A 17,765-nucleotide genomic window follows, 5' to 3' on the forward strand; every position below is an offset into this window, starting at 1 on the left:
GGACCCTTTCACACATACTTCAGGAAATGCATTTTTAAGTAGGCAGACCATCATTTAAGAATGCTAGACTGGATGGGATTCCTCCTCATCCCATCATATCTATTGCATATCTATTGATATAATATGGGTTTGCCTTATTACTCAGCCAAGGGATAAGTCTTCCCAATCTGTCCAACATCCCCTATGTCACTGTCTTCTATTGTTATTGTTATCATTTGAAGCACAACAAGATTAGTACACAGCAAACAAGATCACTATGCTGGTTGTTGTACTGAATCACACGTCGGACACTTCCCAAGTGTCTAAAACTATGTGATATATCGGCAAATAACGTGTGCAGATCCCAGTAGGGTGTGGCCTTTTGTAGCTGACAATTTTGTCAGTGCCAATTATGTTTAAGTGCAGGTCAAGGTCTTTAGGCACTGCATCCAGTGTGCCGATAACCACTGGGATTATTATTATTATTATTATTATTATTATTATTATTATTATATGTTCTTTTGCCCGATTGTGTTCTTTTGTAACTCAGCAGCCACCATTTTTGGAAAAGTCATCATGAGCATCACCTACAATACAAACCTTATACTGTTGAATGCACCTGAAAAACCAATGGATAAGCATTATTTTAGTATAAGAACATTTGTGGTTGATACCAGTCTTACATGTGGTGATAATAAATCTTATATTTTATTTATAAGTATTCAGTCAGCAATGGCATCCAATCCTAATAAATGTCAAAACAGCTATTTATTTTTTAATTGTGACTTTCAGGAAAGGGTAGAATGTTGTATTCTTGGCAGCATTATTGTTCATGCCCACTTTCCTGAGATTACTAACCACTTCTGAAAACAACCTTTGGCATTTATATAGAGCAAATCATGGTGTTATTCAGGCTTACCTTTTCTTTTGACTGTGCAATTACTATTGGGTTGAAGGATTGCTGCTGAATTTGTCTTGCCCACTCACTAGATTATTAATCAGTGCGAACAATAAAAATGCGGCCCTAATGCTGCAGAAGGAAAACATGACTAGCATTATGCATGAACTGAACACAGCTTCTTATTGATGTTTATATTCAAACCCATGAATATAAGCTCATTAAAACAGAATAAAAGACTCCTTCTAGCAAACCCCCTGGAAAATGAATGAATATTGATGGAAAACTCACATGCAAGCTACTTTATGGTTCTTTCAAAATGTAGATGCTAAATTCCATCAGTACAGAAGAAATGTAATACACATGTTAATCTGCTTTCCCTTTGGGTGCATCTACACTGTAGAATGAATGAAGTTTGACAGCACTTGAATTATCATGGCTCAATGCTATGGAATCATGGTAGTTGTAGTTTTACAAGGGCTGTAGCCTTCTCTGCCAAAGAGTCCTGGTGCCTTACCAAACTACAACTCAAACTACAGTTCAAAGCAGATATTCTGGGATATAGGGCTGTGTGGAAGGGTTTCCCTTCCTCTTCTGCCACCACCTCCTTCTCCTTCCACCTCTACTGTACTAATATTCTCCAAAGCAAAACATCCATCACAATTTATAGAGGAGATGTCAAAACAATGGAAGGTTTTCTGGAACAGGAAAAAAAGAAAAAGCTGACACTTTCTGAAATAATGGGAGTTGTAGTTGAAAAACTGTAACTATATTATTCAGAGGCTGTGAGGTTCATGGAAGAGAAATCCCTGGTTGTACTGAACAATCCAGATTATAAAAAAGGAATATACTTTTCGACTTCAAACATGTCCATAATCTCACCTTGGATTGTTTTACTGTGTTGTTTTAGTGCTGGGCTATGAGTTTGATTTTCTGCTTGGCCATTGAGTGACCTTGGGTGACCAACACACTCTCAGTATTGGAAAATCACATGATCGGGTCACCATAAGCCAGAAATGGCTTTGAAGGCACACAACAATCACAGGAAGGAAATAGATGAGCACTAAAGGGAGCATTTTATCCTAGTGAGCAGACCCCAATGATTTATGTGATTGCAATTAGCAGCTTCTATTGTGCAGGTACAACTGTACCAGGAGCTCCAATTTTGTTTGCTTTGCATTGAATGTTTGTTGTAGTCCTAAGTTTCAGGGACTCTGCAGATAGGTAGCTTCATAGGGCAAGCCACCTGTCAATTATAGTTAGGTTCCCTGGTCCCGCCCCCTTTTGGGGTTTTTGGAGGGAATAGGTGCCATTTTGGGTTCAGTCCATACAGAGAAGCCTTTCATGCAGGACATAAAACCAAGAGCTCCTGTAGAAAGCTTCGTCTTCTACAGCTTGGCCGGGGAGAAAGGTCCCATAGCTTGGCCGAGGATTATACAGCCTTACAGCTCCTTTGCTGAGGGAGTTCAGCCAGCCATCACTGAAACCTGAACTCCTTTTTCCTCTGGAAGTCTACAAAGCTCTGCTTGGTAAGGGTCACTCGTGGAAGCCAAAAGCAGTTGGTACCGGGTGCAGGGGCTCCACGCCAACAGAGGCAAAGACAGACTGACCAGATTAGAAGTTAAGCATTTCCCCATTAATTAGTATACAGTTATGAAGATAGTGCCTGTTCCCTGTGGACAAGATTGAGAGAGCCAATAAACTGTTAAGAAAGCCTTAAAGTACCTGTTTGTTTTCAATAATAAAGAACTTTGTTGAACCTTTAAGCAATCTAAAGATTCTGTCTTAAGGAAATCCAAGGGCCTTTAATCTGAGGCAGCCCCGGCGTCCCATTGGGCACACAGAATTTATGTCCTGTCTACAGTCTTATGCACAGGTCCAGCGTGCAACAGCACATCTATTAATACAGCTGTAAGTAGTTAAATTTATTTATCATATCAGAAGCAAACCAAGGGCACAGTTGTAATGTATTTTTAAAAAATGCAAAGTTTAAAAACTTGGCATTATATTAAATGTCCTTTGGCCAGTAGCTGGCCACTTGGAGTGACTCTGGTGTGGCTATAAGGAGATCCTCCATTGTGCATGTTGCAGTGCTCAAACTGCATTGTAATAGGTGGTCTGTGGTTTGCTCTTCTCCACACTCACATGTTGTGAACTCCACCTTAAAGCCCCATTTCGAAAGACTGGCTCTGATCTTGTCGTACCAGAGCATAGACTTCCAAGTTACCCAGTCTTTTGTGTGTCCAGAAGGGAGAGAGTAGATAAATGAATAGGAGGGAAGCTAAAACCTACACAATTCCCTTTTGGAGAACCGCTAGCACATGTTTCAAGGGAATGTACTCTTTCTTTCATGCTGCTGATATAGTGGATTGTGCTTATAAAAATTCTCAGCCATTATCTAATTATTATGATGGATCACCCATTAACTACCAAGACTTCCTTCTGAAAGCCATCTTTTTTATATAAAAAAACTAACTGACTGCAGATTTAGATTCAAATGCCTAAAAGCCCAGGATAACAGCTTGGTTGCTCACTAATGATGTCAGGCAACATCTGTAAGATCACGGGAGGAAACAGACGGTGAAGAACAGTCATTAAAAACCTTACACTTTAAAAAAAGTGGAAAAAGCCCCAAGAGCAGGCATAAAATGTATATAAATCCATAAAGTGTTTTCTTAAAGGGGACAGCTTCAGCTCTGTACAATTATGTATGCATTTGCTTTATTTTTATCCCGCTTTTCTCAAAGTGGCTCACAATAACTATTTGAAAATGCTAATTAAAACTAACGTGATTGCATTAAAATATAAATATATAATTATTTATTAAAGCTTTCTACCAACCTTAAAACCCCAACCACTCTTTTTAAAAAACCCATCCCTTATCAGTTTATAATTATCACTTTATAAATGCCTAAACTGTTGAGCTGCTAAACCTGATGACCGAAAGGTTGGGGGTTCGAATCCAGGGAATGGAGTGAGCTCTTGCTGTTAGCCACAGCTTCTGCCAATCTAGCAGTTCGAAAACAGGTAACGGTGCTCCATGCAGTCATGCTGGCCACATGACCTTAGGCCAATTGGATTTGTTGCAGATGGCTAGGACGGTTTTAAATTGTGTTATTTTAAATGGTGTATTTTAATATTTAGATAAATGTTTTTTAATGTTTATGTTTTGGACCCAGGCATTGAATGTTTGCCATGTATATGTTGTGCTCCGCTCTGAGTCCCCTTCGGGGTGAGAAGGGCGGAATATAAGTGTTTTAAATAAATAAATAAATAAATACAGACAATTGGTTTAGAAATGGAGGTAAACACTCCCTACACGCAACCCCCAGAGTCAGACACGACTAGACTTAACATCAAGGTGAAACCTTTACCTTTTGCTTAATGGTAGAGGAATACTTTCAGGTTCAACCATGTAAATGGAAGAGCCAAAATCAAACTGGACATATTAATTGCATGGATTAGCTTAGTATTGTATATGCTCTGGTTTTATTTTGTTGTAATTTGTTGTCCGGGCTTGGCCTCATGTAAGCCGCTCCGAGTCCCCATTGGGGAGATGGTGGCGGGGTATAAATAAAGTTTATTATTATTATTATTATTATTATTAGTCTTATGAATGAAATAAGAGTCAATAGGAGTTTCAGAGGGAATTTCTCCAGAAATGTGGACAGCATTGCAGAGATATTTGGAGGTGCTCTTTCTTTCAAAATATACACAGGCAGTCCTCAAGTTAAGAACGAGATGGGTTTGTTCTTAAATTCAATTTGTATGTAAGTTGGAACATTTATAAAGTATAATTCCACGCACGCACACACACACATATATCTATAGAGTTTGTTTTGCTGCCTATGACCTTGTTCAGAAGATTCCACCTCACTTTCTGTCCCCATGATAATTGGATTTTGAAAAATGTGGCAGAATAGAGGTGTAGCATGACTTTCCTGGATCTAGACAGTATACTCCTATTGATGCAGGCCAAAATCCCATTGGCTTTTTTTTTTTTTTTTGCCGCTGCATCACATTGTTGGTTCATGTTTAACTTGTTGTCCACGAGGAATTCAAGATCTTTTTCACACCTACTGCTCTCGAACCACGCGTCCCACATTCTGTATCTTTGCATTTCATTTTTTCTGCCTAAGTGGAGTATCTTGCATTTGTCACTGTTGAACTTCATTTTGTTAGTTTTCGCCAATCGTATCTTTAATTTGTTACGCTCGTTTTGAATTCTGCTCCTGTCTTCTGGAGTATTGGTTGTTGTTGTTCATTTATTCATTCAGTCGCTTCCGACGCTTCGTGACCTCATGGACTTGAGCTCCCTGTTGGCCGTCACCACCCCCATCTCCTTCAAGGTCAAGCCAGTCACTTCAAGGATGCCATCCACCCATCTTGCCCTTGGTCGGCCCCTCTTCCTTTTTCCTTCCATATTCCCCAGCATCATTGTCTTCTCTAAGCTTTCCTGTCTTCTCATGATGTGGCCCAAGTAATTCATACTGGAGTATTGGCTTTGTTGTTCATTCGTTCAGTCGTCTCCGACTCTTTGTGACCTCATGGACCAGCCCACGCCAGAGCTCTCTGCCGGCCGTCACCACCCCCAGCTCCTTCAAGGTCAGTCCAGTCACTTCAAGGATGCCATCCATCCATCTTGTCCTTGGTCGGCCCCTCTTCCTTTTGCCTTCCATTTTCCCCAGCATAATTGTCTTCTCTAGGCTTATTGGCTATCCCTCCCAATTTATAAATCACATAGGCCAAAAAGAATAATAATCCCTTTTCTTTTTTTAGTAAGAGTGGCTTTACTTTGAAGTGAGGATGACAGAAAAGGGAAAAATGAGTTCCCCACTCAAAACAATTCAAGACCCAATCTGTGCTAGCTTGAGTCAGCAGAAGCACTCATTCAAGCAAAGACTACATTACCCAGGAGCATCTGCGGCTGAGGGTTCTCTCTCTCTCTCTTCCTGTTTTCGCTTTGCCGGGACTACGCTACCCAGAAGCTCTCGCGAGAGCCAGCTCATTCAGGAAGTGTTGCGGCGCCGGCTCCAGCGCTGTCGTGGCCTTTGTGGGGTGATCGGAAGGGGAGTTCGTGGTGAGGCCTTGGCCCCTGGGATCCGCGGGAGAAGAGGCCTTTCCCCTCTATCCATCCCTCGCTTTCCTTGGCGAGCCGTCATGAGGAGGGCCGGGCTGGGTGAGTGAGGACGGGGGGCTTCTTTCCCGCCCTGCTTTAAGGGGGGCTGCCAAGGAGAAGAAGGGGAGGGACTCTCCTGAAGGCCCAAGACAAGGCAGGCAGCACCACAGAGAGAGCTTTGGGACACACACACACATACATATAAGTGTCAGATTATATATATCAGGCTTGGGCAAACTTCGTCCCTCCAGGTGTTTTTAACCTCAACTCCCACAATTTCTAACAGTTGGGTTGCTGTAAGTTTTTCTGGCTGTATGGCCATGTTCCAGAAGCATTCTCTCCTGACGTTTCGCCCAGTGATTCTGTCCACGAAGGCCTTTAACAACACAGCCAGCAGGTTGTTATGAATTGTGGGAGTTGAAGTTCAAAACACCTAGAGGGAGGAAGTTTGCCCATGCCTGATATATATGCATAGGTAATGTGTGTTTATATAATATTGATGTAGATAACATCTTCATGTGTGTATGTATACACACACATTATATATACATATACATACACAAATTTATTACCTATATATAAATAATATAATAATACACTTGATTTATAACCTGCTACCATCTCCCCAATGGGGACTCGGTGAAGCTAACATGAGGCCAAGCCCAAAATAATACAGCATAATAAACACACAGTAACAAAATACATCATAACAAAATATAAAATAACAAAACCAACAACATAAAACAGCATATTAAAACCAGACACGGAGGGTGGGCCAAATATGTGAGGTAAAATGTTTAAAAAGTTAAAACCCTGGGTGAGATAGGGATAAAAGTGCATTAGTAGGAAAGGAGCCCAACAGGGAGAAACCATGGGATTTAGCCATTTTAGGGGGTGGGGGGAGGAGAGATGCTTTTTTCTGAGGGCAGCTGTAGACTAAGACAACCAGATGGGTTGAATGGTCATTCTCCAAAAGCACAATGGAAGAGCCAGGTTTTTAGGTCTTTCTTAAAACCAGCTAGGGTGGGGGCTTGCCTGATCTTCTTAGGCAGTGAATTCCAAAAGTGGCGGGGCCTCAGCGGAAAGGCCCTCTCCCTTGTTCCCATAAGACGAGTCTGTGATAGAAGAAGGGGCGAGAGAAGGGCCTCTTCAGCGGATCGAAGAGATCGTGCATGTTTGTGGTAGGAGATGTAGTCACAAAGGTAGGTGGGTCCCAAACCGTTCAGGGCTTTGTAGGTAATAACCTGCACCTTGAATACATATTAAACACACACATTGTATATGAAAACACACTTATGTATCTATATCTATATACACAAACTATCTATCTATTCACATATAGAATCATAGAATTGGAAGAGAGCTCATGGGCCATCCAGTCCAGCCCCCTGCCAAGAAGCATATACATATAGATGCATTCATACATAAATGCATTAACACTTAACTCTTGGAATGATTCCATAAGCTCTGCTTCCAAAAATTCCTTCAAATATCTTGGGAAGATAGGTGAACAAATGTCAGTGTGCTGGAAGAAGTGAAGACTGCCAGCACTGAAGCGATGATTGTCCACCATCAACTCCTTGTCCAAATACCTGATCACCATCTCCCAAAGTGGTTACTGTACTCGGAAGATTGGTGGACAGGAAATGAGATTTAAAGATGGGCTTAAAGCCAGCCTTAAAAACTGTGGTATAGACACTGAGAACTGGGAAGCCCTGGCCCTTGAGCACTCTAACTGGAGGTCAGCTGTGACCAGTAGTGCTGCAGAATTCAAAGAGGTATGAATGAAGGGCGAAAGAGAAATGCGCCAAGAGGAAGGCGTGTCAAGTCAACTCTGACTGGGACCACCTTCCATCTGGAAAATGATGCCCTCACTGTGGAAGAATATGCGGCTCAAGAGTAGGTCTCCACAGCCACCTACAGGCCCACCACTAAGACACAACACTTGGAAGGCCATCATACTTGGACATGAGTGATCATTGATGATGACACTTTTATATATATAAAATACACACACACACATACACACACACCTACATGTGCACACACATTTTATACACACACACATATATATTCACATATATCTACATGTACACAAATAACATATACACACATCTGTATGTACACATACCTTATATATACACACAGAGACAATTTATGTGCAATATATACATACATACATAAACATGCATTATATACACACATCTACATGCACACATACATTATATACATACACACATATTTACATAAACATGCATTACATATTATGTAAACTCATATATGTATGCATAATTTATAATATGCATGTATGCACACACATATATATGTATTTATCTACACACATAAACATACATTATATATACACACATAATTTTATGTATACATAAACACATATATGCATGTGTATGCATGTATTCTCTCTTTTAAGAGAAAAGTAGCATATTAATAAATGTAACTATTGCCATATATACACACATACATATAAAAATTGATTTCCTACCTATCTGAACTACAGTGACCCTCAACCAATAAGCCTAGGTGTAGAAGAAGTCCACAAATAGGGTTTTATATGAAGAGGCTGCAACCTTATTTCACTTCCGGTATTCAAAGCAATTCCTTGCCTTCTTTAAGATATAGATGGGAAACCTTAATCCCTGGGGTATGGTAGCCAGTTCAGATCATCCCAAACCCTGAGGCTTCCATGGCAAAACCTGAAACCTGGGGTGCATTTGGACTGTAGAACTAATGCTGTTTGACATAATTTGAACTGCCATGTCTCATGCTATGGCATCATGGGAGTTGTAGTTTGATCAGGTCTTTAGCCCTCTCTGCCAAAGAGTGCTGGTGCGTCACCAACCAAAAATCTCATGATTCCATCTCATAGTGCCATGGCAATGAAAGTGCTGTCAAATCGCATTAATTCTACAGTGATAATAAACCCTTAGGAAGGCTTTCAGTCAATGTTACTTAATTAGCATATGCTTTCAATGTTTTATTCATAACATTCACAAATTATATTCAAGGTGTCCTCAAAGTATATATAACCTTTAATCACTATTAATAACTAGGATGATGATTTGAAGAATAAGTAAATTTATTTATGTTGAAGAATAAATGTTATTATATTTAATCAGAGGTGATGGGCTCGTAACCTTAATGGAGAAAGTATTGTAACATAACATTTATTTTTCAGTAGAGATATATTTTCTTAGTCTTCAAATAATCACCATTTTGTTCAGGTGTTCATTGTGTAGGTAGAATGATAAAATGAGCTTGCTTAGATACTTAAGCCCAATGTTCTCTGTGATTCATGTTGTGCTCACATGGAATACTTCTTGCAGAAATACTACTAGGATGATAGAATGTATCATTTGTTTTTATTCTTGAATGAAATCCAAACCACCAGTCATACAGCTCTAGTGCCAAATTAAAATGAAGCATATATAATACTTGCTGTTTGAAGCTTTACTGTTATACTTGTATGACTACATTGGCTTTTGTGTGACCTGTTCCAATTCTGCACCGCAGGCACATTCATTTGAATTGTATATGGCTGCTTTCCAAGGTTTGCGTCAGTTTGTACTTTGTGTTAGGAAAAGTGGGTCTGGCTCTCTGGTGGCAGCCACTAGTTGACATAATTTAGAAAGAGAATTGGACAAATTCAGAGGTCATCAATAATTATTATTCATGAGGAAACTACTACCTCAGCACACTAGTTGCTGACTGTCAATGGAACAAACCTTGAGTTTCCAATAAGCATCTGAGTGCAACTGCAGGATGATGGGTTAGAGCAGTGGTTCTCAACCTGTGGTCCCCAGATGTTTTGGCCTTCAACTTCCAGAAATCCTAACAGCTGGTAAACTGGCTAGGATTTCTGGGAGTTGTAGGCCAAAATACCTGGGGACTCACAGGTTGAGAACCACTTGGTTAGAGGGACAGACCTTTAGTGATATCCAGCAGATCTCTTCCTTGCAGCTAGCAAAAAATATATAGAAGACCTTGCTGTCTTTGGTCAATCAAATCTCCTTCCAGTCATCAGGTTTCTATTTTCTGACTGATCTCTAGCAATTATCTGCTGGATGCTTTACATATAGGTGGCTAAAGACAGGAAGAGTCAGGTCTACAACAGCTTCCTGCAAGGGAGTTTGCTTAATTTCATCAGTAAACTAACAGAAAATTGAGGTAGTCTTGAATCGTCTGGATTCTATGCATATAAGGATTAGGAACTGGAAAATACAACACACTGCAGTCTAACCAAGAAAGTTCAACCTGAATGAAAGAGTAGCATCTGTCTGTTGGTCTTGTATGAAATTGAAACCTCATTGGGAATAGACTAATCCTCCCCTTCTTGGGCAAAGGAAGCATCTAACCAATACAGTGTCTGTCTTCTTTGAACAAAGCTTCTTTTAGGTCCACTAGCACAACTCTTTCTGGTCAATGTCCAGTGGAACTAGGCCATGAAGTTGCATTGGAGGACCTGGATTGCATTGGAGAACCATATTAATCGAATCCTCTAATGTATAGTATTTGTCTTTATGTTTGCAATTGCTTAAGGACTCTAAATCATGATTCTTTGTGCTAGAAGTGTTGGACTGAGATACTTGCTACAATGGAGCAAATGAGTATATTTTTGAACTTTGGGATGTTGAATTTATAAACACTGCCCCAAAGCCCTCTAAAAAAGTCCTGTAGGAGAACATGTTTTGAGTTATTGTCTGGAAATGATAACTGAGGTTCCAAGGAAAATCTGGCTGCTATGTTTCTTTTGTATCAAGCAGAAAGTGGACATCTGGTCCTCTGTTAGACGTCTCTTGTTCATGATACATAATTTACAAACTTTGACCATATAACACAGTTGCTTAGCCTGCTGCTGCCCCAGAAACCCAGTGAGCTCATCTCCAAGCTTCATAATGAGTATAATTGACATTTCTGTTATTCTAACCCCTTGGATGTAAAAGGTTTTCAAGCTAATCTCTGCCTGACCTTATGTGAACACACATGGGATTATTGAAACAGCCATTTTTTGAGACGATTTGCTCACAGTACTACATAACCTGCCTTCCCTTGATTGCTCATCAAAATTGGCAAATGTTAAACATTGTTAATTTATTTTTGGCACCCCTACTTTCTATTTTTTATCATTTTATAAATGTTACAACTTTTAATTTAGGAACAAAACTGGAGTCAAACTCTGAATCTTATTTTAGGTTTATTTGTCCCATTAATGTAAGTCACAGTACAGCTACACTCCAGCTCCTCTTTACCTGGGGTTAGGCTGTATTGAACTAGCATAGAAAGTAAACATGTATAGGATTGTGCTGTAAAGCACAGCTTAATCTAGATTCAACCTATTATGTCAGAGATGTGGAGCTGTGACTCTCTGCGGATTTCAGTTGATCAGTGGTAAAAGATACTTAAACATTCTATGTTTAGTACTCCAATATTCTTTAAATATTGCTAATATATATATATTGTTAACAAGGGCTGCTGCAGAAAAATTGTAACTTAACTGTTAAGAAGCTTAAAATGTTGTAAAGTAGAGCAAACTTTTAGTAGGAATTAAGCAGATATGAAGAATATTTGCAGTAAGGATTTTGTTTGCAATGAAGCCTTGTTGGCCTAATCCAAACTACAGTGAATCAACTGCTGAATGGAAAGCCAACAGTTACACAAATTTCATGGTTTTAATGAGTTTAATTGGGACCAGCAGGTGACTAATCCCAATTAGAGCAGATTGATTGGACCAATGGAATTTATATCAGTGTTGGCTTCTCTGTTACTTCTACCTTGTGTGTATTTGGGAAGCAACCGAATTTCCATCACGTGTTTAAAAAGGAAAGACTTGGTGTTTGGAGTAGAGTCATGTGCATCCCTGCTGTTAGCTCACTGTAGAGAAACACAGGATATAAATGTAGCAGATAAGTATTGCTTGAGGTCTGTATTAAATCCCAATAATACTGTAAATGAGAATGAATGTTGACACTTTGGCTGGATTATATCCTTTTTCTTTGATGTCCGCTTGTGCCATGTGTTGGTGCCTGCCAGATTTGCCTCTCTTGCAATGTTTCTGCTTTTGGAAAGATAATGAAAACCTGTATGTCCGGTCATTTTATTCAGGGTAGGTCTGCCGCTTGCTTGTTGAGTGTGCCCTCAGAGTTGATTACAAATTTAAACATAAGATGAAAATTGAAAAATAAAATCAAAGCTGATGAAGATTGCCAAATGGAAGGATTATGGTTATGGTATACATATATTTGTTTACACAATGAAGATCAGAGGAATATGCTGCCTAGGCATGTAGTGGAGTCTCCTTCTTTGGAGATTTTTAAGCCGAGGCTGGATGGCCATCTGGCAGGAGTGCTTTGATCATGTTTTCCTGCATGGCAGAATGGGGTTGGACTGGATGGTCCTTGAGGTCGCTTCCAACTCTTTAATTCTGTGATTCTATCCCTCTGCAGGTACAACTTGTCTGCTTGATAGTTAGATGTGTGAGATATCTTGGGAGATGGGGCACAAGTCTAAACACAAAATTTGTTTGTCTTGTATAAAACTTATATGCATAGTCTGAAAGTTGTTTATGTACAAAAATTCTCATAATTGTGTGCATGAAAGAAAGCTTGTGTACACTGAGCCATCATACAACAAAGGTGTCACTCTCACCAATTGAGTAGGACACTGTATGGACGTGAAAAAGTATTCAGACAATCAAGAAAAGAGAAAAATTATGTATTGGGAATGTTTGCTACTCAGAAAAAAAGCTGTTGGAATAAAGGGGTGTTTGAGTTGCTAGAACAGATGTGGATCAGCAGATGGAAACCTTTGAATTCAACATATTGGGTTGAGATTGTGGGAGGCCCAGGCATTAGATGGACTAGGTACGTTTATCTGTCTCCCTTCCATTACCTGTCTTCATTTTCTATGCCTGTTTTGTTTTGTGAGGAGTCTAAGTCTTCATAGGATGTAATGTTTTTGCCTATCTCCATCTCTTTTGATAGATGATGATTTAAATAGGACAATTGTTCTTTCCATCCAGAGGCTCCATTTTCCTGCTGCATTTCTGGTATCTTAATCTGATTATCTTTTCAGGTGAAGGAACCGCTGGTGGCAATTATGGCTATGCCAATAGTGGTTACAGTGTGTATGAAGAAGAAAATGAAAAGTTAACAGAAAGTTTGCGCTCCAAAGTCACTGCCATAAAATCAGTAAGTATATTGTTATAAAGCAACATTAAAATGGATTGGAGTACATAATGCTTACTCGATCAAGACATTAGAAACATAGCCACAAGTTTATTTATTTATTTATTTATTTATTTGCTATATTTATATACCGCCGTTTCTCAGCCTAGCCGGCGACTCAACGCGGTTTACAACATAATATAACAATCAACAGTATACAGTTAAAAGCATAAAAAACATAAAAAACATAAAAACACAATTCATGCATCAATACCAATCCAGTTCGACTCTTAACTAAAAACGTGATCCAGTTCGTCATCCATGTTGCCAGTCCTTTAGTCAGTTACCATTCGTTGCATTGGGTTAACCAAATGCCTGCTTAAACATCCAGGTCTTCAATCTTCTTCGGAATATCATCAATGAAGGGACTGATCTTACCTCCAAGGGCAGGGCGTTCCATAGCCGCGGGGCCACCACAGAAAAGGCCCTGTCTCTCGTACCCGCCAGCCGCACCTGTGAAGCAGGCGGGATAGAGAGCAGGGCCTCCCCAGAAGATCTTAGGGTCCTGGCGGGCTGATAGGCCGAGATACGTTCGGATAGGTAAGTTGGGCCAGAACCGTTTAGGGCTTTAAAGGCCAACGCCAGCACTTTGAATTGAGCCCGGTAGCAGATCGGCAGCCAGTGGAGCTGGTGCAGCAGAGGAGTTGTATGCTCCCTGCGCTCCGCTCCCGTTAGTATCATGGCTGCCGAACGTTGGACTAGTTGGAGCTTCCGGGCCGTCTTCAAAGGCAACCCCACGTAGAGAGCGTTGCAGTAGTCCAAACGGGATGTAACCAGAGCGTGGACTACCGTGGCCAAGTCAGACTTCCCAAGGTACGGGCGCAGTTGGCGCACGAGTTTTAACTGTGCGAATGCTCCCCTGGTCACCGCCGAAACCTGGGGCTCCAGGCTCAGCGATGAGTCCAGGATCACACCCAAACTGCGAACCTGCGTCTTCAGGTTAATTGAATTCAGTCAAAATAGTGCCCTTCGGAAGGTATGGACTTCTCATTGATGGATCACATTCTTCCACTAATTAGATTTGAGCTGAAGCTGACCTGGTTGGCTGATCATGGTATTAACTGCAAGTTGGGAGAGCAGAAGATGTGCTTATTTGAGAAGCGTTTCCTGACAGCAGAGAGTGGTCTTCCCAAGGGAGTTAAAAGTCAGCAAGGTCATGCCAATAAACTGTTGGGCTAGACACTTCCTATGCCAATGAAATAATCATTTCTGAAATTCAATCAAAACATAAAGTTGCCATTTCCAAAACCTGTCCAATCTTCTAAAGCCTGAGTAATAAAGCAGAACAATCACCCACCACACACACACCTGAGTAGCAGCCTTTGCAGTCTCCAAGATAGCCATTGGGGTATGGCTCAGACTTCAAAATATGGTTTAAAACACTCAAATAAATAAGAGAGAAAAACATTAGATAACTAAAACACATTAAATAAAGAAATACACATGAAGATAAAATTGTAAAAAAAATCCACACACATACAGCAACACTTAACATCTGTTTGGCTTTAGATAATCTTGTTAAAAAACAAATGTAATGAAGATGTTGCTAGAATTATTCATGTTTGGCAAAAGGAAAATCTGTAACTTTACACTATTTTACAGTATCTCTAGTTTTAAAGGTTCTTTCAAAAAACATTTTCATTATCTTTGATGTTTCCCACACAAGCTTAGTTTTATATGATGTCATCCATTTTATAGTATTACAATAAACCACCAATCCCCTATCTCTTTCCTCATAGCTTTCCATTGAAATTGGAACAGAAGTGAAACAGCAAAATAAAATACTTTCTGAAATGGTATGTATATTTAATTTATGAGATTTTCAAATGTGCTTAGCTCTTATCATGATTAATTACATCATTGTTTTAACTGAAGCTTAATCCAGACAAGACAGAGGTCCTTCTGGTCAGTCACGAGGTCGAGTGGGGAATAGGGTGGCAACCTGTTCTTGATGGGGTTACACTCCCCCTGAGGACACAGGTCTGCAGACTGGTGGTCCTCCTGGATTCAGCACTGATACTTGATGCTCAGGTATAGGCAGTGGTTGGGAGGGCCTTTGCAGAGTTAAAACTTATATGCCAGCTGCATCAGTACCTCAAGAAGACTGACTTGGCCACAGTAGTCCACGCCTTAGTTACCTCTAGACTGAATTACTGCAATGCACTCTACATGGGGCTGCCTTTGAAGGTTACCTGGAAACTGCAGTTGGTGTAAAGGTCAGCAGCAAGATTGCTAACTGGAGCTAATTATAGGGAACGGATGATGCCCCTACTAAAACAGCTCCACTGACTACTGATAAGTTTGCAGTCCAAATTTAAAGTGTAATTCATCACCTACAAAGCCCTGAATGGTTTGGGTCTTTCCTATATGTTTCAGTGTGCATTTGAATGACAATTAGTCCCATGAATGCCCAGCCCTAATTTACAGATAAAGTTGTATTCAGCACTGTACCCCCAGCCTTATGGTTTGCTTTTTGCACAAGCCCATGCCCTGCCATTTCTAATCTGACCATGCCCTCCATATTCCTGGTTACTAAGGTTGGTTTGATACACTTTTGTGATGTTTTTTATATTTTGCAGTTCTTAATTGTTTTGGTTAGATAGTTTATATTATATGTTATTATGTTTTTAACTGTGTTTTAGCCGGTAAATTTTATTGTATGCTAGGCTTGGTCCCATGTAAGCCACCCTGAGTCCCTTTGAGGAGATGATGGCGAGATAGTGAATGTGTTCTTGTCTCCTTTCAGATTATAAAATATCAAAATTCATAATTTTGCCCCCAAAATCTGACCACAACTTATACATGAGATCGACTTATAAAGTATATACGTATCTGCTACCTTGAACTTCAAAGAATTCAAGATAACTCATGTCATTCCTGTTTCATAGCTGAAAGATTATGGCTTTCATCAGTCCTGGTTTGAGTTTTCTAACTCAACACTTGCTCTCTTGCAAAAAAAAAAAAAAGTACCATCCTGTGACATTTTTAATTTTGAATGTTTAACTCAAGTAGAGTTACTTTCTGAGATATGTTTGTCTCCTTCTCGTCTTATAGGACAATGACTTTGATTCAACATCTGGGTTTCTTGGTGCAACTGTGGGAAGACTGAAAACTCTCTCCAGAGGAAGTCAGACAAAACTCTTATGCTACATGATGCTCTTCTCCCTGTTTGTCTTTTTTGTCATTTACTGGATTATTAAACTGAGGTGATGCAGACATTTCGCGTGAGAATATTAGTGCCATTCTGGACTCCTTGAAGGTTTTTTTTTTTTTTAAAGAAACTACAATAAGGATGAATGCATCTGCCACTGTTTTGTGCATTTCTTGTTTTTTTATGAGGCCAGAAACATTATTCAGAACCCTTATTTTTTAGGGTTCTTAAATTGAAATTGTCCCAAATGCCAGCACTTTATGGAAACAAAACTTGGTGTTCAAGTACTATTATTATTAATATTGTTAGGTTTTTCCTATTCTAAAACAATATGTCTAGTTTGTAATTACTATTGCTTTTTCTACTAATAAGTAGCATTATATTTTGATCATGCTTTTTTTTAAAGTTGTGAACCTATCAAAGCAAAATACTTTAAGACTCATTAAAACTGAAAAATTAAGTATGTGCCTAATTTGACCTTGATCGTGTCCGTGATGGCATGCAGTTAAAATGATCTGAATTGTTCAAAAGTTACCAACATTTCTAATTTCTTCATGTGATGACTAGATTTTATTTCATATGGCAGGTGAGATGGAGTTAAGGAGACTATACAGGTAGCCCAACTCACCTGGAGTGGTCATGGAAGTGTACTTCACCCTCTTTTGGATCTACATGATTGTTTGCCCAAGTCATTGTACTTGGTTCTCTTTATGAGATTAGAATCAAGTGCCTAATGTTCATGTAGCAAGGCTCGTCTTGTCCATTAGACAGCACCATTCTAGAGCATGTTCTGTGCATCTTTTTAGTTCAAGCAAAATAGTACTTATGACCTTAATTGGTTTTATAGTGTGTACATATTCAATTGAATTAAGACTGTTGTGATTATATAAGGAGTTACTGGTTGGTATAATACTCAGCTATTTTTGACCAAAGTGGAGTATTAGAGATTTGGTATTGAAAGAGATTTGGTATCATGATGTTTCCTAGTTAGGAGACCATGCTGTTGTGGTCTCCTTAGAAGCAAATCAAATTGCAAATAGTTGCACAAACAATGCCATTGTTCGATTCTTTCAGGATAAAATACGCATTTAAACTGGAATGAGTAGATGAGCATTTACTTCAAGTTGTTAAAATCCCGCAAAAGTACGTTCTAATTCAGCAACATGTGCAAGTTTTAAAGAGGAGGAGGGAAGATATTTGGAGATGCTGATGTTGCTATGGTCATTTTTTCCTGAGAAGAAGTCATTGCTCGCTAATGTGAACACTTAGCTTCCTGTATGGTGAGGCCACAGCAGTGGTTTTCAGCTGGTTTTACCATCGAGCAGTTTTGGGGTACTTTCAGTAAAGCAGAGTAGGAGTGTTGACTTCAGCATGTTGCAC

At 39.6% G+C, this 17,765-nt stretch overlaps 1 protein-coding gene across 1 annotated transcript; it reads left to right on the forward strand.

Annotated features, from left to right (window-relative positions):
- The first annotated feature begins 5,843 nt into the window (after positions 1–5,843).
- On the forward strand, positions 5,844–16,505 carry BET1 (Bet1 golgi vesicular membrane trafficking protein). The gene is made up of 4 exons (XM_060782246.2): positions 5,844–6,056; positions 13,083–13,198; positions 14,974–15,030; positions 16,289–16,505. Exons 1-4 carry the CDS (start codon positions 6,038–6,040, stop codon positions 16,442–16,444), a joined length of 348 nt encoding a protein of 115 aa, XP_060638229.2. The 5' UTR covers positions 5,844–6,037; the 3' UTR covers positions 16,445–16,505.
- The last annotated feature ends 1,260 nt before the right edge of the window (positions 16,506–17,765 follow it).

The sequence above is a fragment of the Anolis sagrei genome, chromosome 6 (genome assembly GCF_037176765.1).
Source record: "Anolis sagrei isolate rAnoSag1 chromosome 6, rAnoSag1.mat, whole genome shotgun sequence".
Lineage (NCBI taxonomy): Eukaryota > Metazoa > Chordata > Lepidosauria > Squamata > Dactyloidae > Anolis > Anolis sagrei.

Coding starts and splice junctions, on each gene's coding strand:
- BET1 (XM_060782246.2), top strand. Junction 13,199..14,973: donor AAGTCACTGCCATAAAATCA/GTAAGTATATTG, acceptor CTTTCCTCATAG/CTTTCCATTGAAATTGGAAC. Junction 15,031..16,288: donor ATAAAATACTTTCTGAAATG/GTATGTATATTT, acceptor CTCGTCTTATAG/GACAATGACTTTGATTCAAC.